Genomic DNA, 21,421 nt, shown 5'->3' with positions numbered 1-21,421 from the left:
TGGCTTCCACGTGCCTCCTTTTTAACAGCCTGCATCTGTGACCCTCTTCAAAGAGCTTCTGTGTCCCCAAAGTGCCTGGGAGTGTATGTCCTCCCGGGGCAGTCCTTAGGCAATGCCTGGCAGGTATGGGCATTGAAAAGCCCAGCTCCCTAGCCCCAGTGGGGGACAACTGGGCTGTCATTCACACTCCAGCATCCCCTGGGGCTGAAGCTGATGCTTGGCCTGAGACCACACCCTATTGGGCTTTCTTCTCTTCCCACCTCCACCTCTACCACTTTGGTACCAGCTTCTCCTGGGCTTTTCAGAATAAATCACCAGCACACGAATCACTTGCCTCAGAGTCTGCACCTTGGGACCCAAAGACAGGGTCTGGACAACTTTTCCTTCCTTCCTTCCTTCCTTCCTTCCTTCCTTCCTTCCTTCCTTCCTTTTCATAATCTCTGTGCCCAACATGGGGCTCAAACTCATGACCTGAGGTCAAGAGTCACATGCCCTACGGACTGAACCAGTTAGGCACTCCGACAAAGTCTGGAAAACTTTTATTTTCATCTTACAGAGTAGGAAATTGAAGCTTAGGTGAAGTGACTTGTCCAAAGCCACCCAGTTGTTAAATGGTGGGGCCGGCAGCAGATCCCAGATTGATATACACCAAAACCCCTCTCCTATCGTGCTTTACCATTCCTTCTTGTGTTCAGATGGGGAAACGGAGGCCAAGAGAAGGGAGGAGCTTGCACAACAAACAGGCCAGTGGCAGATTCTGTGTCACCCGTGTCCAGCGCAGGGCTCCTCCCTGCAGATGTCCCTCTCCTTCCTATCTCCATCACACGTCATCAGGATATGACCTTTCTAGATGGCCAAGATGCCAGTGAGTGTCAGGGAAACCAGGGCACAAGGGGCTGGCTGGAAATCAGCTTCCCCTGGCTTCTTGAGGAGGGCTGTTTCTTCAGCCCACCCTCTCACATGGCCCTACTCCGAGTCCTGCAGCATTTCTCAGGGTCTGAGCAAGCCAGCGCTCCTGTCTGACCCTGGCCAGCTGTTTCCAAAACAGTTTTACTCCCACTCTCCCAGGGGTGTTCAAGTTGTTTTAAGCCAGAGATCTTTTCTTTGAGTAGGCATTGATCTCTAAAATGGAAAAAGGGAGTGGAAAAGTCTTACAGAAGCAGGGGTTGGGCCTTGAGTCTTGTCTGCTCCCCTGTAACCCAGCTCAGACCCTGAAGAGTTGCTCGGTACCCCTTGGGCTCAGGGGAGCACAGTCTGAGAACCATGCACATAGACTCGTGTGTGCTTTGGCGTCGTTCTCTGTGAAATGAGGCAATAGGGCTGTGGTCAGGAGCAGTAGTGTCTGGACAGGGCTCTGCAGAGTGGGCATGCTGCTTAGGGCTTCATGAATACCAGCAATAGTGATACTATTCCAGGATACTAAAGGGGATCCTCCCAGCTTCAGTCTACTGCCTTCATGGTGACCCAAACTAGCTTTCCAAAACACAGCTTTGACCGTGGGTCTCTCTGCTGCTAGATAGCTTGTCATGGCTCCCCAGTGCTCATGTATGACTTTTCACTTCTTAAGCCTGGCATTCGAGCCCTCTATGCTCTGCCCATGTAACCTCAATGGCCTCAGAAAATGTTTCCTGTGGGCCAGGAACTAAGGACAGTGATGAGTAATATAGACACAAGCCTTCATGGTCCTTCACAGGCTGTCAAAGAACAGAGCGTAACAGAGAGGTGCCCAGATCATTAATGTGAGGACGCCAACCTTGTCTAGGAGCAGATGTGGATTAGTAAAGTATGCCAGGAGGGAGTTTTGTTTGAGCTGAGCTCCGCAGGAGGAGCCCAAATTAGGCAAAGAAGGCAGGAGAAGGGCAATCCAGGCCAAGGGAACAGTTTGTATAAAGAGCGGGAGGGAAGAAGAAACACGGTGTGTTTGGGCCATGCTACCGAAGTGTGGTCTGCAGACCAGCACTGGCCCAAGCTATTTGTCGCTCATCTATGATAAGGTAATGACAAAAAAGTGGGAGTAGACTTTTACAAACTTTCAGATCCCTTTGATAAAGAAATTTTTAATCTGTTGACTCTACTAGTAAAACACTGGATTTGTATTTTGCATGTCTGTTTTCTGTTTCATTTTTCGAATAATTCATTTTTATGGCATTTTCCAAAAGTATTGGTTCTTATTTTTTTTTATTTAAAAAAATTTTAAAGGCTGCCTTTTTTGAGGAAAAAAAACACTTAAGTTTATTTATTTATTTTGAGAGACTCAGAAAGCATGAGTGGGGAAGGGGCAAAGAGAGAGGGAGAGAGAGAGAATCCCAAGCAGGCTCTGCACTGATGCGGGGCTCAAACTCATGAACCCTGAGATCATGACCTGAGCCAAAATCAAGAGTCGGACGCTTAACTGACTGAGCCACCCAGGCACCCTGGTTCTTATTTTTTAAAAATTTGTCTTGGGGCCCCTGGGTGGCTCAGTTGGTCAAGCATCCGACTTCAGCTCAGGTCATGATCTCACAGTCCGTGAGTTCAAGCCCCGTGTCAGGCTCTGTGCTGACGGCTCAGAGCCTGGAGCCTGCTTTGGATTCTGTGTCTCCCTCTCTCTCTGCCCCTCCCCTGCTCATGCTCTGTCTCTCTCTGTCTCAAAAATAAATAAAAACATTAAAAAAATTAAAAAAGAAAAGAAAACTGGTAATAAATAACAAGAGCCATAAATCTGTTCACGCTTTCGGCACAGTAATGCATCTTCTGGGTATATAACTTTAAAAAAAAATTTGTCTTTCACCACAGATAGTTTGAGAAACCCTATGCTAGAGGAATTGACAGGTGGCTAGTGGGGCTGGAGCAGAGAGAGTGCAGAGAGCCATCCTGGGCCACATCCACTCCACCTGCTCTCACCCATAATACCCTCATTTCTTCTCTGCCTGAGGGACTCCTACCAAGCCCTCAAAGCCCAGCTCTAATGTTACCTCCTCTTCTGGGTTCCCACAGTCCTGGGACATCCGGTGGCCCAGCACGAATGACACTAACATTGTTGGAGTCAGGAGCTGTGTCCCCATAGGACTGGGGATTCCTCAAGGGTGGGCCCATGTTTAGTTCATGTCCAGAAGGAAAGGGAGTGAAGAGGTAAAAGGTATGCACCTGTCACTAACCTCCCCAAGAAAGGGAATCTAAAAATCCTCTCCCTTCTACTCAGAGTCATGCAACAAAGACCAAATCACAGCCGAAGTTCTTAGCTTGAAAGGGCTGGGGTAGAGACAGGGGAGGATATAGCATGGGTGTGCCCTGCTTCCCCTCCTCCATGGGCTTCCCTTAACCTCCTCTCCTGGGGGACTTCCCATAGACAGGCTTCTGCTGAAGGACAAGTTGCCGAGCCTAATGGGAGAGGCCTCAGCCCTGTCTCATACTGCCTCTGCACCTCTCTCTTGGGGTTTTCTGGGTACCTCTCAGGTACCTGCCCCTGCACCTACAGTGTGAATGAGACACAGTATTTTCTCCTCCTCTCCTCCTCCTACAATACCACCTACTGGGTCAATCTCACCGCTACCCTACTCTGGTCCTACAAGACTGAATGAAAACCATCATGGCCGCTGTGTACTGAAAAGACCTAAGGGACAATGGGGTCCTGGCTGAGAGCAAGTCACAGTCCCTCTCTGGGCCTCAGATTCCTCCACAAGTAAAGCTAGGACCATAAGTTTGCTCTCCAAAGGGCTGTGGCAAGGATTAAATTCGCCAGGATGTAGGAAAAGGTTTTGTGTATCCTCATGTAAAGTATGCTTACAATTTAGTTAATGAGAAGTGGGCTTGAACAGAAGTTGGGGTTTGTCCCTATGGCCTCAGTGCCTCAAGTCTGCAGAGCCCTAGTGAAGCCTCAGGGAGACAGTGCAGTCCGGGGACTGACAAGTTGTTAAGAGGTAACTTGTCCTCAAATTCAATCCTATCCCAGCTTTGAGAGTTTTGGTATCCATTTAGTTGTTACAAAAATAAAACTAAAGTTAAATTTAAAGAAAATATTTTTAGCCAAATGTGGGAGACCATTTTTCACGGGTCTCTTGCTTTTTTCTGCATGTCTTGCATGCAGACGTGCTGCCTGTCTTTGTTCCAGGACATCTTATTGTATGGTGAGCAATCTTGGAACATAGAGTGTTTCCCTCCAGAGTCGGGAAGGTGTGCTCAGTGCCCATTATAAAAGTTTTGGATTTTTTAAGCTTGGGGCTCCACTCTTGAGAAATACCCCACTGTGTGTGCAGGTGTTATCTGGTCTTCACTGTATCACCCCATGGGAACCGGAGCTGGAAGAATCAGTTCAAGAAAATGTAGATACTCTGGCTGCTGTGAGTAATAAAGTCCTTAGTCTCTGACCCAGGAGGCTTGTGTCTTCTGCCAGCATCCATGAAACGGGCAGGCTGACTTGTTATCTTAGAAGTATGGTAACATCTCAGTCAATTTCACAGTTCTTGATACCAAAAAAGGCAACATAGATACTCATATGTTTGGAAGAAATTGTAAAAGAAAAAGATACTCTCAAAAGACAGCAAGTTTATCTAGTCCATTACAGAAAGGAAAACAGGAGAGTAACGTTGTTTAGAACACATGCTTTGGATACAGCAGGAAGTCGTTCAAATCCCAGCCCCACCAAGCACAGAGCTGGGTGTGTTATGAATGCCACAAAGGTGCCTGGCTGGCTGTGGGGACTGTGATCTAGCCTGCACATGCCTATTCAAGCCATGTGTCCTGGTGGTAGGCCCTGGCATGGGGCGGTGTCCCTGGAGGTGGGGCTTCTTTCTGATCTGCCTATGGAGGTGGCTGGAGGGAGGTAAGCATAAAATTTATATAAAAGTATGGTTTAGACCCCGAAGCTACCTGCCATTATGTGAGAGCTTGGGCCACACATAACTTGTGTCACCTAACTTCCCAAACCTCAGTATAAAACGAGGACAGTGATTCCATATTTCCCAGAATGGTTCAAGAATTTAGAGGAAAAAAAATGTGTAAAATGAGCTTAGCACAACATCTGGTATGCAGGTGGTGCTTGAATATGGGAAGTGGTATCATTACATTAAAAACGATAAAATGCCACAAAACTTAAAATTTAAAATACTATATTCTAAGGTGCTGACAGATGAACTGGTTTGGGTAAAATATAGGACGCTGAACTAGGTGATAAAGTATATATCTGTTTGCTTATTTTCTGTCTCCCTTACTCAAGGCACGATGAGTTCCCCCCTTTATCCCCAGAACAGTGCCGCCTGGCCAGTGGTAGGTGCTCTGTAAATATCTGTTGCATAAAGAAGCCTGCATTGGGCACACCTGCTAGAACACAGGGTAAACTGTGTAAACGCCGCCTCCATCACTTACTGGCAAATAGTATTGGGCAAGAAGTGGCTTTCCCTTCAGGGAACCTCGGTTTCTTCCCCTGTGAAATGGGGTAACAACAGCAGCCACCCAGAGTGTGTGGACTTTTCACTGAAAGGACAGCCCACGCTAGATACTCATCCAGGAGGCGTTCCCTGCCCCCCCCGCCCCAGAAAGTCTACCTTGAGGAGCTCCGGTGCCTGCTTCTTGAGCTTCTCCATCTTCCACTCGTTCTCGCAGGGGTTGAGTGAGGAGGGTGGCGCCGTGCAAGAGCAGCGGCAGTCGGTCCCTGAGCTCACGGTCTCCACAGTGTAGAAGTCCTCCACCCGTGCCCGCCCGCTGCGCACCCGGCTGCACGCGTCCTTGCTCAGCGGCCGCATGATGCACTTGCAGCGGCAGTCAGAGCCCTCTGAAGTCATTCGCACCTGGTCCATGTCACCAAACACCTGCAAGAGGGGCTCCGGTGAGCCGAAGGCCAGTGCTGGGGGGGAGAAGGAGGAGGGAGGAGGAGCCAGGAGGAGGCACCTGGGACAGGTAGCGCAATCCAGTGCCCTTGGCCTTTGGGGTGCCTGGCTGGCTCACGCAGTTGAGCCTGTGATTCTTGATCTCAGGGTTGTGAGTTCGAGCCCCACACTGGTTGTAGAGATTACTCTAAAAAAAATTTTTTTTAACTCTTAAAAACAAAACAAAACAAAACAAAACATGGAATTACCACAGGACCCAATAATTCTGCTTCTAGATAGAATTATTATCTAAAGATGACTTCCCCAAAGAACAGAAGACAGGTATTCAAACAAAGACTTGTGCATGAATGTTCACAGCTGCATGATTCACAATACTTATGAGGTGGAACCAATCCAAATGTCCATCCACTGATGGGTAAACAAAAGTGGTGCGTCTATACAGTGGAATATTACTGAGTCAAAAACCGAATGAAGTATGGATGCATGCTACAACTTGGATGAACCTTGCCAACATGCTGCTAAGTGATAGAAGCCAGACGCAAAAGGCCACATATTGTATGACTCCGTTTATTAATATCCAGGCTAGGCAGATCCACAGACACAAAGCAGATTAGTGGTTGCCAGGACTTGGGAGAGGGGAAATGGGGAAAGACTGCTTAATGGGCACGGGGTTTCCTTTTGGAGTAATTGAAAATGTTCTGGAACTAAGTAGTGGTGATGGTTGCACAACATTGTGAATGTACTAAATGCCACTGAATCGCACACTTTAAAATGGTAAATATCATGTGTATTTTATCACAATAGTAAAAGATATGAAGAACTTTTATCGGGCACTGACTAGACCCCGGTTTTCATGTGCATCACATCCTTCAATAATATCTGTGTATGGGGGGGCTAGTTACCTCCAAAGTCCTTACCATGGTCTTCAAGGCCTACTTGAACTGACAGCCTCTTCTCAACCCTTCCTCTTGTCACCCTTTCCTTCCTTTGGGTTACTCCATTCCAGCCTTTGCAGATGTGATACCCTCATCCTGAAACCCTTATTCCCCTGATACTCCCTTGGCTTATTCCCTCATGTTACTTACACATCACCTCCTCGGAGAAGCCTTCCAGACTAACCCACCTCCCCTTACTCTGTCCCCTTATCTAGTGGCTTTGTTTTTCTTTATTATACCTAGGTATATTATATATATATATATATATATATATATATATATATATATATATATATATATCTGAAGTATTATATTTGTGTTTGCTTGTTTTTTTCTTACTCTACTGAAGGAACCATTAGAGAAAGGGACTTTGTTCAGTTCTCTCCTATACCACAGAATAGTGCCTGCACAGCCTATAGAAGATGCTCTGTAAATATCTGTTGGATAAATAAGCCTGCATTTTGCAGAAATGGTAGAGCACAGGGCTAAGACCGTGGTGTCTGCAACCTGGGTTAGTAGCTGTGAGATGGTGGGCAGCTCAGCCTTTCTGGCCACTCCCTATTTGGCTCAGCCAGCCTACTCTGGGCTCCAGGCTCTTGGAACACAGCTCCCCAAGGCTCAACCAACAAACACCCCAGGCCTCATGGCTACTTAGCTCTCACTGAAGTAACCAGGACTCAGTTTATGGTTCCCTTGGGCTTCCTGCCAACCCCAGTGCCCTTGAATGTCGCAGTGCCCTTGGAGGAAGGGCCAAAGGCACCCCATATCTGTTCTGAGCTGTCAGACGCCTGTTTGGGCCTCTGGCCTCTGTTGGACCCTGGGTGACAGCTGGAGGTGCAGAAGAAATAGGTTGAGATACATTCTTGAGCTTTCCTGCTATATGAGAAGCTGGCAGAGTAGGCTCTGAGAACACAGAGGAAGACACCCATGAAGACTGCTCAGAGGAGGTCACCCTTGGAGGGCATCTTTAAGGAAGAGAAGGGCATTCGAGGGACAGCAAATCAGATATGTAAAGATGAGAAATGGCCTGGCACTTGGGGATCTAGGGGGGAATCATTTTGGCTGGTACTTGCAGGAACCCGGGGATGGCAGAGACCAGCTTGTGGAGGGCCCTGAAAGCTGGTTGGGGATCTTGGTTTCTTCCTGAAAACACTGGGAGTCACGGAAAGATTTTAAGCAGGGGAGAGCCAGGTTCAGATCTGCATTATGAAAAGTTATTATTATTATTATTATTATTATCATCATCATCATCATTATTATCGGGCTGCCTTGTGGAGAGATGGTGGATGGACCATCCTGGGTCACAGACCTCGGAGGTGACATTTACTAAGAACTCACTAAGTGGTGGGGAAGCGTGGGGGCAGTGGTTAGGCAACAACCATGGGCCACCTACAGCTGTGTGTTCTTGGGTAGATTACTTAATCTCTCTGTGCCTCAGTTTCCTCATCTGTAAAATGAGGGTACTACTAGTGTCTGCCCAACAAAGGACTGAGAGATGGAATGCCAGGATTATGCTCAGTCCAGTGCCAGGAGCCCACAGCACAGTCTGTTTGCTGTAGCTGTTGTTATTACTACCAATAATCCTGAAAGGGGGTTGTTTTCCTGCTTGTTTCTCTATGTATATGCAGTGGTAGATATTCTTAGAGGGTCCTACAGATGAGGAAACTGAGCCCTGGAGCCATCAAGTGACTTGTTCAAGGGGATTAGAGCCCAGTGTGGGTAGACTTCCAGTCCCCTGGGGGACAAGGAGGGTGGGGAAGGAGGAAGCTACCAGTAGCTTTGTCCTGGGCCCTCTGTGGGCAGAGTGTACCCTGGGCACTTTGGGGCAATTCTCCCCTGCCTGTGAACGCTGACAGCCAGGCTAGGGGTCCTGCACATTCCTTAAATCTCGGCCAGTGCCTTAAGCCTGCCTTCCATTCGAGACTCCTGGGCCCCCTTCCCAGATCTGCTGGGACCTCCAGCCACCCCCAGCCACTCCCCAGTGGGTGGATATGGATGTGCTCTGTGTGGCCAGGCCAGAGAGGCTTCCTCCTGGGGACCCACTCATAATCCCAACGTCCACCCCCACCAGCCTCCACATCAGATTGCAATATTCCTTGTCTCCTCAGATGAGGTGCTACATCCTGAGGGGGGCGGCCAAAGCCCTGATACCGGCCAGGAGTCGGAAGAGGGCCTCTGCTCCCAGCCCCAGCTGCCAGGAACCTAGGCAAGGCCCTCCCTTCGGTGATTACTGGGGCCGGCGGTGCTTGATTGGAGGCAGCAAGGCACCATGGTGAGGAGCCAAGCCCAGACTCAAATCCCAGCTCCTCCATTTCCCTGCATGGCCTTGACCCCTCTGAGTCTCTGCATCCTCCTCCATAAAACGGGGAGGATAATAATCTCTGCCTCGTAAGCTTGACCTGAGGCTGAAATGAGTCAAAATGCATGCAAAGCGCCTGGCACCAAGCCTGGCACAGAGTAACTGCTCTTTAAGGGGTACGTGCTATTCAAGTAGCCGCCAACAACCCTCCCTCATGTTTGCACGTCATCTTCTACCTCTCTTTGCTCTCATTACAGCCCCCTCTTACAGAGGAGAAATCTGAGCATCAGAGAAGACTAGAGGCTTGTCCAGGGTCACTAAGAACAGCCTGACTCTAAAACTTTGGTTTACTTGCTGTTCCTCCCATGACCACCCATAGTCAACAGGCAAGGGCTTCTCCAACAACAATTGAGCTGGGACAGAAAAGGGGGCCCTGGGTTGGGTCACAGGGGATGGTATAGGACCCGGCCCACCCTGCCCTTGGCACGAGGGCTGGAGCTGTTGTGAAGCAGCAAAGTCCCTACATCACATCGCATCTCTTTCTACAGCCTCACTCAGCACACACCTGCTGCCAGAGACCCCAGAAGTGTGTGGGTGGCTCAGGCTGAAAAACATCCCTAGGTATTTGGGGGTGCCTGGGTGTCTCAGTCGGTTAAGCGTTCAACTCTGGATTTCAGCTCAAGTTGTGATCTCACAGTTCATGGGATCCAGCCCTGCATTGGGCCCTGCACTGACAGTGCAGAGCCTGCTTGGGATTCTCTCTCTCCTTCTCTTTTTGCCCTTCTCTCGCTCTCCTTCTCTGTCTCACTCTCAATCCCTGCCCCTCCCTTTTCCTTTCTCTCAAAATAAAACAAACAAACCAAAAAACATCCCTAGGTATTTGTAAGGAAATCCTCCAATGAGATGGTGAGAAGGCGTACTTGAGATTTTTCTGAAGAAAGATGGATAAATCTGGCCACAGTGGGAAGAGGAGGGTTTACACTTCTAGAATGTTATAGAAATGAACAGATTCACATTGTGTTACCTTGAGGTAGAGTCTTCCTTCTTTTCACATGACCACCCCAGACTCACTGGGAGCCAGTCTCCATGTCCCCCTCAAAGCCCTCCCCTAGGGCCCAGTGCCAGCTGGACACTCCCTAGATGGCATAGGACCCCCAAACTTAAGCCATCCAAAACTGAACCCAGCATCTTTCCTCAACTTATGTCCAACTACCCTCCCACCCAACCCAGATACCTGAGCCTCCTTTTTACACTGGACAAGCCATCAGTCATGTTCTTCCAATTCTTTATCCTAATTACCTCCCATCTCTATCCCTGGTTCTCCATTCCATGATGATAGCCCAAGTTCAGACCACATTAACTGCTACCTAGGAACACAGCAGCCTCCTCTCTGCCAGCATAATCTTCCAGAAGCTCCCCTTTGATGATCTTTACTCTCTTGCTCCACAAACCTTCATGGCTCCCTATATCTCCATGAGTTTTCAACTGGAAGGATGTGCCTTGGAATGACCTGGAATACACTTGGAAAATGCAGGTGCCCTGGCCTGAGTCCACACTTCTTAACTCAGACTCCGAGGCTCCCCAGGCCATCTGGATGCCCACTGAAGGCCGAGAATCCTGTAACCCCAGGATTCTCCAAACTCTTCAACCTGGCTCTTTTGACCCTCAGTGTTCCAACCTGTCAAATAGAGGTTGGCCGCAGGGTTGTGTAAGATTCTGAATTGAAGTGCTGGGCGTGGGGCTTGGCACACAGGATGTTTCTCAGTACTTTCTTCTGGGTGCCCCAGCCAACAGGAATGTTGGGGCAAGAATTTCCCTGTGTAGAGACCCTGTGGGGCCTGACCTGGCCCCACACACACTCTTTGTGTACAGGAGGACATCATTTGTATCCCTTGTCTGCCCTGAGCCTGTTTTCAATTACACCCACAGGCAGAAACTTCCCGAGCAGAGGCGCAACAGCACCGAAGCCCCCGGAGACCAGCCTGGCCTAGAACATCTGATCCAGCCTGCGCCACCACAGCCTGCCTGTGCCAGCCCCTCCTGCTCTCCTGGCCCAGTCCCCACAAGCCTTGGCCTACCCTCCGTCCTTGGGCCCCTGGTCAGCAGCAGGGATGACCAAAGACCCCCATCCCCTTGTCACCACCTGGATGCATGGCAGTGAGGCACCCTTCACAAATGGGGCAACTGAAGTAGCAATGGGGAATCCTCAGCCACATTGCAAGGGCATACAGCAGAACCAAGTGCCATGCCTGGCTTTCATGTGGTTACCTGTCTGTCCCTCCAAGCTGGGCAGCCCCTCAGAAATGCCAGGGAATCTGTGAAGCCCTTCTCCCACTCCCATGCTGGACAAAGCACCTCCTTAGATGAAAATTCCAAGTCCTGTTTAGGAGAGACCTTGCTATAAACACTTGCTATAAATTAAAACACCCTGAGTAAGGAGCTCCCTGAGACCACAGAGTTCTGTGGTGAGTACTGGGGTTGAGCTGCCCCTGCACCCCTGAGAGTGGGGGGCAGGAGTGGGGGGGCTGGACTCCCCCAGGAAGCCTAAGGTGGGGGGCAATTTAACCCTTTAGGGCCCTAGATAGGCTTCAAGTCCCAGGCTCGCCCTCGAAGGGCTCCCCCCTCTCCAAAATAGGACAGGCTTGGAGAGGAAGGATGGTTATGGGGGAGGGAAAGGGTGATAATGAAAACAGCTCTCTCTGTAGGGCCAGCAGGAGACCGGCTGTGCTGAGGAATGCAGAGTAAATTCACCCATCACTTGATTTTTATTTTTCCCAGCTGGCTGAAGTGGTGTGGGGTGGGAGGTGTCTGAGGAGGGCTGTGCTGCATCCTGCAGGCTCTAGAGTGCACCTCCCTACCCACCAGCCTCAGCTTGCCCTGGAACAGCTACACACACACACACACACACACCCAACCTAGCAAGTGTTTGGCTGACTCACTACATAAACAACATGTTGGGTTTTCTTTGTCTTTGCTTTGTTTTGAATGTTAGCCCTCCCCCACAAGCTCTACAGTCCTCTGCATGGCTCAGAGGATGCCCAGGACCAAATATTCCTCCCAGCCAGAGATGGGAGGGGAAAAGCATTGATCAGGTTATGTGGAGTTTTTTTTGTTTGTTTTTTTTTTTTTTTTGCTTACTGTTCCCCTACCTGAGCCAGGTCAGGGAATCCGAGAGATCCTACATAGAAAGGAAGTTGGACAGAGATTGTTTGTCAGATGGGGAAACTGAAGCCCAGAGTCAGGCAGTGACTTGCCCAAGGTCACACGATCAAAGAACAACAAAGGGCCAGAACCTAGGTCTTTTTGTTCACAAGCTGGCCACTTCTCTATACACCCGAGTTTCCCATCTGTAAAATAGGAAAGATATGCATTCCCTTCTTATCTTTGGAGTGCATGGTCAGGACTGCAGCTCACTTGTTTTCGTACCCTGAGCTGAACCTTCAGGGTGAGGGTCTGCTAGTGCCCAGTGCTCATAAACTTAACCTGTGGCTAGTGGCTTTTGCCTTTTACCTTGCTTGTGGGCAGTGCAGCCTCACCTTCTACCCAGGAAAGAGGCTGGAGAGACACCAAAGAAGTCACTCCTTTGCTCTCCTGCTGTATGAGTAAGGGCCCTACTTTCTTCCCACCCCTCATTCATTCCCAGTCCCCTTCTCCTTCCTGGGTCATTTCCAGAACACCCTCAAGGGGTTCCTGCTCTCACTGATTCTGAGTGCTTGCTCTCTCAACATTCTGGATCTCACCTCCTTTTGGGTTCCCCTGATAAGATTTCTTAATCACAGTATGATTTATTGGGCACCTACTAGGCACCAGGTGTGGTGCTACACATTTTACAGGCATGACCTCACTACAGAACACCAACTGCAGGAAGTGGGAACTATTTCCATATTTACAAGCAAGGAAATGGAGGCTCAGAGAGGTAAAGGCCCAATGTCACCCAGATGAGAGATGGAGTGGGATTTGAACTCAGGTCTGCTTGACACCAGGGCAGATCCTTTCAGCCACAACAGAGAACAAAAGCTCAGGTCCCTTAGGGAAACACGGTGTCCTCCAGAAGGCGCATTAGATCCCTAGCAGGACTACCAGAGGCCAGGCAAGTGGCCAGCCCACTAGGTTTATTGGGTAGGGACTCTGGATGCCCAGCATGGACTGAAAGCCTTGACTCCGGCTCTGTTGCAAATCCTGGAGTCCCTGGGTAGTTAGTAGTTACCCAGGGGTCTACCCCACCTGGTTAGCCTGCCGCGGAAACTTTCAGCCGGATTTCCAGACTGCCCCTGCCCAGCGCTCCTAGGAATCCCCTTCCTGGGCTGGGGACTGCATCTCTTGTCTGAGCCCCCTCTAAACTCCCAGGGTCCCCTCTCCCCGGCCCTGGGTTTCAGTGCTGACCTTCTCCCCGCATTGGACTGGGTCCCGGAGCCCCTTCCTCAGGCCCCAGGTCCCAAGTACTCCTACCATCTTCAGCGCTTCTTCCCCCACGCGCTCCTCTCCCTGGGTCCTGGCCCCAGCGGCTTCCTTGCTGAGCCGGCCGGGTCTCCCACTCCTGGTCCTCCGCTCCTGGCCCGGACACCCTCCTCGGTCGGCACCCTAGCCACAGCGCCCCCTCGCGCCCGGCTCCCCGCGGAGCTGAGCCCCGATCAGAGGGCCGCGCCGTACCTTACTGTCAGCGCGCACCCGGCCGGCGCGCAGCAGCAGCAGCAACAGCAGCAGCAGCGGCGGCAGCAGGAGCAGGGGCAGTGGCCGGGACCGGGTTAGGAGGGCGGCCGCGGTCATGGCGGGATGGGCACGGTGGGCACGGACGGCCGAGTGCGGACGCTGGGAAGCGCGGGCCGCACTGTGAGCTCTGTGCAGCCGCCAGCGAAGCCCGCGCGGCGCGCCCCCCGCCCCACGCCCCCTCCCGCGCTGCCGGGGGCGGAGCTAGGGTGGAGGGGGCACCCCGCCCTGCCCGGCCCTCTCTCTGCGGGGCCTCTTCGCCATTGGGCGGCTCTCCAAAGGGCATCCCTGCCAGGACACAAAAAAGGGTCTTGTTCGGAGTCCCCAGGAGCCTCGGGGCCAAAACGCGGAGCGCAGGGTCGACACACGGAGGAAGGTCCTGTTCTGTGAGATGTGGGACCGTGGGCGTGTCCCTTCACCTCTTTGAGCCTCAGTTTCCTAATCTATAAAATGGAGAAAATAGTGCTTTCCTTTTGGAGTGGTTGTGCAGTTCAGATGAGTGATGTTTCCAGAGCAGGTGAGCTTTTCAGCTCTCCAAATACCCAGACCCCGCCACCTCTACCCATCTCACGACTCAGACCTCTCTCTCCCGTTGTTTCTTTTCCTTTTCCCTCCGTGATCCCTCCCGTAGACCCCCAGTAGCTTCTGCCTTTTAAACAGCCTTCCTTTTCCCCATCCTCAAGAGGGAGTGCTCATTTCTCTGATTCCTAGGCAGCAAAACTCCCAAGGAGCCGCCTCTGGTCGCCCCGCCTCAGGTTCCCTGCCCTCCTCTCGCTCCAGCGCTTGTCGGTCTGGCTCGGGAGATGGCTAGTTGAGGTCCTCGGGACCTCCTGTCACCGCACCTAAGGCGGCACCTCTAACCTCCCAGGATCGATGGCTCTTGATCATGCCTCCTTCCCAAACTCTCTCCTCTCTCGGTTTCTTTCGGATTCCCCGTATAACCTCGAACGGGGCTCTTTCTCAGGCACTTTTGCTTTTCCTTGCACCTCTGCGCACTCCGGGATACCAGACACCTCTTTCCTCTCCACGCTGCCTCCGTAGGTGACCCTCCCCTGATCCAAGACAGTTCCACTTGTGTGTCTATTTATCTGCCCTTGTAAACTTTAACTGCTCAAAAAGGACCCTTATATGTACCCCAAATGCTACTCTCAAGCACTTCTCCCTGATGCATAACCCTTCCCCCTCTTCATTTTCTTCATAGAATTCATCCCACATGAAATGTTCTAGTTGATGTGTGTGTTTCCTTGTGATCTTTACGCCTTTCCTTGTGGGAGAGAAGTCAACTGTGCACATACCTTGTGCATGAGTAGCTAGTTGAGTGGTCTCAAAGTGTGGTTCCAGGACTAGCAGCCTCAGCATCACCTGGGAACTTAGAAATGCAAATTCTCAGGCCCTACCCCAGATCTAAGGAAGCAGAAACTCTAGGGATGGGGCCCAGCAATCTGTGTTTTAACAAGCCCTCTAAGGGACTTATAGTTTGAAGAACAACTGACCTAGCACAAGGTCTGGTGCTCCCTAACTCTGAGCTGCATTAACGAGTCACATGCTTCAGGTGTTCAGTACAAATTAGCCTCTTTCATAACTAGAGATCTGGGGACATGTCAAAATCAGGGCTAGATTAGTATAAAAAAATAAATGTGGTATGTGAGTTCTTATGTGCATAGACTGTGAATGGACACACAATAAATCATTATGGTGGTTATTGCTCAGGAGGGAAAACAGTTGTTGGGAATCAGTAAGGAGAAAGGTTTACTTTTCATTGAATACTTCTTTGCATCTGGGATTTTTGTAATGTGTGTCCTATCTATTCAAATAATAGACAAAATGTACTTAAAATAAACAGAACCAGGCAGGGGTTCCCTTTCTCAGACCTTTCTCCCCATGCAGCCTGGCTCTGACTCTGGCTAGGCTCTGGAAGAAAAAGGACACTGTCCACCTCCCCCAACTCCGCCCCCTGCTGGCTGTCCCACAGTATGGCCCCATGGTCTCTGTTTCCTCTTTTTCACCCTTTCGGTCCTACCCCCTGTCCCTCAGCAGGCTCCAGTCACAATAGATTCTCTAAGTTCTCACTTGGCCTTGGGGCCTTTGCATATGCTCTTTCCTCCTGAAACTCTCTGCTCAATCTCACTCACTCTTCCTCATTCCTCTTATTTCAATGCTCCTTATCCCAGAAAGCCTCCCCTGATCATCACCGCCAACCAAAATGAACCGTGCGACATATTCCCACAGCACAAGGAACTTCTAAGTGTGTTCTCAGTTGTAGAACTTATGTGCACATGTGGGTTTGTGTGGTTACTTGATCTGATTAGTCTCCACCAGCACAGGGTGAAGGTGAAAGCGCCCACAATGGGGCTCATATCTGCCTTGTCCTTAGCTGTATCCTTGTCTTGTCCTGTTCATCCTGTTTGTCTGTCTGCCTCTGGCCTCAGGACCACTCTCCTGAAGATCCCTCCTTATCCTTGGATACTTTCCTTTCTAGTTCTTCTGTCAGGAGGCCTGTGGTGATGGGAGTTTTTTTCCATGTCTTTCTGAGCCTGTTTTCTCATTTGTAAATTGAGGGAAAGTACTGACTTCCCAGGATTGTTGGGGGGAGAGGGCAGACACTGTAGGGAAAGCATCCCATACAGGTCCTACCTCATAGGACTCTGTATGTTTAGGACAGTGGCTGCGTCTCAGTACATTGTCATTTCCCTCACCTTTCTCAGTTTCATGGTAGCTGACTCCTCCCAAGGAGTATTTTCAGAAGACAGGTAACTGGGCATTAGGATAGCTCTTTAAAAAAAATTTTTTTTGGGGCGCCTGGGTGGCGCAGTCGGTTAAGTGTCCGACTTCAGCCAGGTCACGATCTCGCGGTCCATGAGTTCGAGCCCCGCGTCAGGCTCTGGGTTGATGGCTCCGAGCCTGGAGCCTGTTTCCGATTCTGTGTCTCCCTCTCTCTCTACCCCTCCCCCGTTCATGCTCTGTCTCTCTCTGTCCCAAAAATAAATAAAAAACGTTGAAAAAAAAAATTAAAAAAAAAATTTTTTTTAAATGTTTTTATTTATTGAGAGAGAAACAGAGCATGAGTGGGGAAGGGGTAGAGAGAGAGAGAAAGAAAGAGAGAGAGAGAGAGAGAGAGAGAGAGAATCTGAAACAGGTTCCAGGCCCTGAGCTGTCAGCACAGAGTCCGATGCAGGGCTCAAACTCAGGAACGAGATCATGACCTAGGCTGAAGTTGGATGCTCAACCAACTGAGCCATGCAGGTGCCCCAGGATAGCTCTTTAACAGTAGTAACAGGTTCTATTTATTAGGTTAGGCCTAATATTAATTGCTTTGCATGCCTCATTACTTTTATTAAAAAAATTTTTAAGTGTTTATTTTTGAGAGAGAGAGAGTGCCAGAGTGCGGGGGGGTGGGGTGGGGGGGTGGGTGGGAAGCAGAGAGAGAGATACAGAATCTGAAGCAGGCTCCAGGCTCTGAGCTGGCAGCACAGAGCTGGATGCGGGGCTCAAACTCAGGAATGGTGAGATCATGACCTGAGTTGAAGTTGGACACTTAACCGACTGAGCCATCCAGGCACCCCATATATTTTTTTAAGTAGGCTTTACGCCCAGGAGAGTCCAACGTGGGGCTTGAATTCATGACCCTGAGATCAAGACCTGATCTCAGATCAGAGTTGGACGCTTAACTCTCAGAGCCACCCAGGCGCCCCTGCATGCATCATATTATTTAATTCTCATAACAATCCTGTGAGGTAGCAACTATGTCTATTCCCTCCCTCCCCCTGAGAAACCAGGACTTTGAGGATTAGATGTAACACACCCAAGGTCACAGTTACTAAGTAGAAAAGTCAGATTTGTCTTATTCATCCTTTTACCCAGTCAGCAATTATTTATTCAGTGTCTACTATGTCTAGGCTCTGTGCTTAGCAGCTGGGGTTATAATGATGAGAGAATAAAGGGATTTGACTAGTCATATCCAGAAAAGCTTTTAGGAGGAAGTGACAACAAAGCTGGAGTCTGAAGGAGGAGGATGTTGCTTCCAAGGGCTAAGTTTTTGGCTGAAGTTTTTCCCCATCTTTGAGGGTCAACTTAGAATCTGTCCACCACTGAAACCCCTGGCTTTCAGGAGGTTTCTGCAGTGCCACTTAGCCTCTGATTGGATCTCCAGGGAAGGTGAACTCACTACCTCCAGAGGCCTGTGATAGAAAGGGAAGTTCTGGAAGGCCTAGGAAAACCATGTGGTCCTGACACATTTTAGAACCCAGAGCTGAGGGTATGACCCAGAGGACCTCTGCCCACCCCCCCCCCCCCCCACACCACCACCACACTAAGGCTTTCCTCTCCCTCTGGGGCTGGGGAATGGTGGTAGGAAAGCAATTAGCTCAATAAAGCTGTAAGGAAACACAGAGGAGATCTAGATGTCTCCTGGTGGGAAGTATTTTAAAAAGTGTCCCTGAGGATATATTTGAACAGGATCTTGAAAGATGAATAGGAGTTTGGGACCGCGTTGGGTGAAGCCAGCTTGAAGGAGCCAAGTTTGGGTTTGGAATCCCCATCACTGCTGGGTGACTTCAACATTGTATCATAGGGACAATATCAGAGCTACCTCATAGAGCAGGTGTAAGGTTTAGACAACACAGTGTTAACGTAAACTAAACAGTGGCCAGCACAGATTAAAGATACAATACAGATTAACCAATGTTGGTAAGGAACAGCCACCTTCAAATTGCAAGGAAGCCTTGCAAAGAATCCTGTGTAGCAGGTGAGGGAAGGTGTGTGATGAGAAATGTGGACAGGGGTCAGACCAGGCAGGGGTGCAAATGCCAGGATAAGGATTCAAAAAAAAAAAAAAAAAAAAAAAAAAATTAAGCAAGGATTGACAGATGAGCCAGGATTGGTAGGGCGGGACTAGGGGAGTGATGAGGAAGAGGCAGCCATGAGGAAGCTGTGGCATGACCCGGCAGAGTGGAGGCGGGCAAAGCACCAGAGTTCTCGTTCTTTGTCTTCAAGCAGGTCAGGTAGGGCTTAGACCTGGGGCGGCAGCCACGATGGGTCCTTCCCTGACAGGGTCGCTGAAGGTCGACGCCTGGGCAGGCCTAGAGGCTGGTGGCCTCGCGCCACCTGGTGGCTGCAGAAGGTACTCAGCCGAGAGCAGGGAGACCGCAAAATCCGGCATTTTGCTCTGGGAAACTGAGGCAGGAAGCCGGTGGGGGTGGGGGCTTAGGACCTTCCGATTGGGCCTCGTCCCTCTTCTAACCCCATTTTACAGACGGTAACCGAGGAGAAGGGAAGGCGAACAACGTTGGGTAAGGAGTTTCTCAAACGGTGGGCTTCAAGACACTAGGAGTCAAGAGTCTGAGAGTTTAATGGCATCAATGGTGTGGAGCTTCGTTTGCCATTCGGTTGGGCAGGGAGAAAATTAGAGAGGAGGAAGAGAAACCGTAGTCCTTCCCGCCCACCCGGAGGTAAAGGCTTTTAAGAGTACCCCGGAAAGCAGAGTTTTATAGATCCTATTTGCATACGAACGTAGTCACCTGGAGTTAAACTCCATCCCTTTAATCTCTGGTCCAATTTGTCCCGAAGCCGCGAAGGAAGTCCCTCGTGAATACCTCTAAATTCCGCCCCCTCTAAGCCCCGCCCACAGGGCTGGGCTTCATTGCACGTGCTCGCCCATCTCCTTCGCGATCCGCCCCTTGGGAAGACTCATTGTCGAGGCGGGGGGAGACGGGGAATCGTAGGGATCGTTAATCATGGAAAAATCAAATAAAGAGAAGGCCCTGAAGTAATGTTTGTTAAATTTTTACCGGAAGTTTTTATCACAGTTCGAGATATTGACAGGCCTTGGCCTTCACTTCTCAGAGCTGCTTATCCTTACTCCCACCCCTTTAGTTGGTGGGGTCCCGCGTGGCCGGCCTCGCCCGGCGGACTTCAATTCCCAGCGTGCTCCGCAGGACCGTGCGTGGCAGCGGCGCGTGACGTCGGGGGAGGGAGCTGGCCAGTGCTGAGGGGGCGCGGCGCGGAGGGGCGCGGAGCCGGGCGGCTCGGGGCCCAGAGAGCGCCGCGGCCGGGAGCCCGCCGGCCCCTGACAGCCCCCTCCCCCCGGCGGACGACGACGACGAGAACGAGGGCGCCGGTTATGGCGGAGCAGCGAACCGAGCGCGGGCCCTGAGCACCACCGCATGGAGCGGGACGAACGGCCGCCTAGCGGAGGGGGAGGCGGCGGGGGCTCGGCGGGGTTCCTGGAGCCGCCCGCCGCGCTCCCTCCGCCGCCGCGCAACGGTGGGTGAGGGGCGTGTGGAGCCTGGGCCCAGGAAGAACCGACTGCCTGTCCCTTGCCCCGGGGGTTTCCCCCCCTCTCGGCCGACTTTTTGGGAAGCCGCAGCGGCTCTGGGTCTCCTCGGCGTGGACCTTCACCCCGGTCCCCTCAGCGCGGACCCTCCCTCTCCTCCCCCGTCCTACTCAGTGTGGACCCTCCCCCTCCTTCCCCGTTCCCCTTAGCGCGGACCCTCCCCCTGCCCGGTTCCTTCAACCTGGACCTTCGTTTCCCCCTCCCTTCTGTCCCCTCAGCACAGGCCTCCCCTCCCCCCGTCCCCTGTGCGCGAATCCTCCTCCCTCCCCCCAGGTCCCCTCAGCTCCGAGCCCTCCTCTTCCCTGGGTCCCTACAGTGCAGATCCTCCCTGGCCCCCCACCTCGCGTCTCGTCAGTGGGGGCTTCCCCTCCCCCTCGGGTCCCCTATGCTCAGAGCGTCCCCTTCCTCCCCCCAGAGGGTCCCTTCAGCGCGCTCCCCTCCCCCCCGCCCCGGCCTTCTCCCACGCGGGTGCCCCCTCCCTCCGCGGACGCCACACCCTCGTCCCCGTCGTTCTCTGTGCCCTCACCTTTCTGGAAGCCGCTTTCCTGCTCCTACGTTGTCCCGGGCCTCCCGTGCCACCCCCGTAAGCTCCGCGAGCCTCCACCTCTGCCCCGACCCCCCAGTTGGTTAGCTACCCGCTCAGCGGTTCCTTTTCGGACCTCTCGGTGCCTGCTCCACACCCCATTCCTCCGCTCCTGCTCAGCCCTTTTCTCTGCTGGTTTAGATCTGTGGCCCGGCCAGGCGCTCGGGACACCTGCCTCTTTCCTCTCTTCCACCGGCCCGTCCCGGTCCGCGCCTGCCCGAGCTCAGCTCTCCTTTTCCCTTTCGCGGTCCCGGACCCAGGCGCTGAGAATTCCTCACCTGGCCCGGCCCTTCCTCCCGCTCTCCCCTGCCCCCACGTCCGGGCCAAGTCCTTGGGTTCCTCCCGGCTGACTCGCCCTCCTCCCCCCCGGCTCCCTCCTTCCTCAGGGTGTTTTATTTGTATCTGTTTGATATTTTCCCCTTCGGTGTTTGCCGCGGAATGTTTTTATTGGTAACGTGTAAGGAGCTTTTGTGAGGTCGTAAAAGGTGAACTTTTGAACTTGGAAAGCGCCCTGGAGCAATTAGCGCAGGCGATAGCCCCGGGAGGCCTGCATTACAAAGGGTGCTCGTACCGGCCGGCAAACGCTCCGGCTGCAAACCCGATTTATTTATTTATTTGCCCTGCCTTCCACCTTTCACATCTTCCTCATTTCCGAATAAAGGGCAGGCTCTCGGAGATCCGCGCCTCCTCCCCTCTCTCCGCCATAAACTCGCAATTCTCTGAAAGATCTAGGACCGAACAGTGTCTAACAAGTAACAGATT

At 51.5% G+C, this 21,421-nt stretch overlaps 2 protein-coding genes across 4 annotated transcripts in view; one reads left to right on the top strand and one right to left on the bottom strand.

Moving 5' to 3' along the window:
* Nucleotides 1-13,920, bottom strand: part of OLFML2A (olfactomedin like 2A) — a 28,108-nt gene extending 14,188 nt beyond the window's left edge. Inside the window, exons 1-2 of the mRNA XM_060608699.3 lie at nt 13,689-13,920; nt 5,523-5,786 (exon numbers count right to left, since the gene is read on the bottom strand). Of these exons, the coding sequence (XP_060464682.1) occupies nt 5,523-5,786; nt 13,689-13,805 (381 nt within the window). The 5' untranslated portion in view covers nt 13,806-13,920. The remainder of the gene's footprint in view (nt 1-5,522; nt 5,787-13,688) is intronic.
* A 5,540-nt stretch (nt 13,921-19,460) lies between these two features.
* NR6A1 (nuclear receptor subfamily 6 group A member 1) overlaps nt 19,461-21,421 on the top strand; it is a 231,804-nt gene continuing 229,843 nt past the window's right edge. For 2 of the 3 annotated variants that reach the window (XM_060608702.3, XM_060608704.3), the window contains exon 1: nt 19,461-20,006. In XM_060608702.3, coding sequence (XP_060464685.1) covers nt 19,907-20,006 — 100 coding nt within the window. In that variant the 5' untranslated portion in view covers nt 19,461-19,906. The remainder of the gene's footprint in view (nt 20,007-21,421) is intronic. The other variant, XM_060608701.3, reaches the window with a different exon arrangement.

This window comes from Panthera onca, chromosome D4 (assembly GCF_046562875.1).
Source record: "Panthera onca isolate mPanOnc1 chromosome D4, mPanOnc1 haplotype 2, whole genome shotgun sequence".
NCBI lineage: Eukaryota > Metazoa > Chordata > Mammalia > Carnivora > Felidae > Panthera > Panthera onca.
The sequence above is the reverse complement of the archived record's forward strand: the minus strand, read 5'-3'. Positions and strand labels throughout refer to the sequence as shown.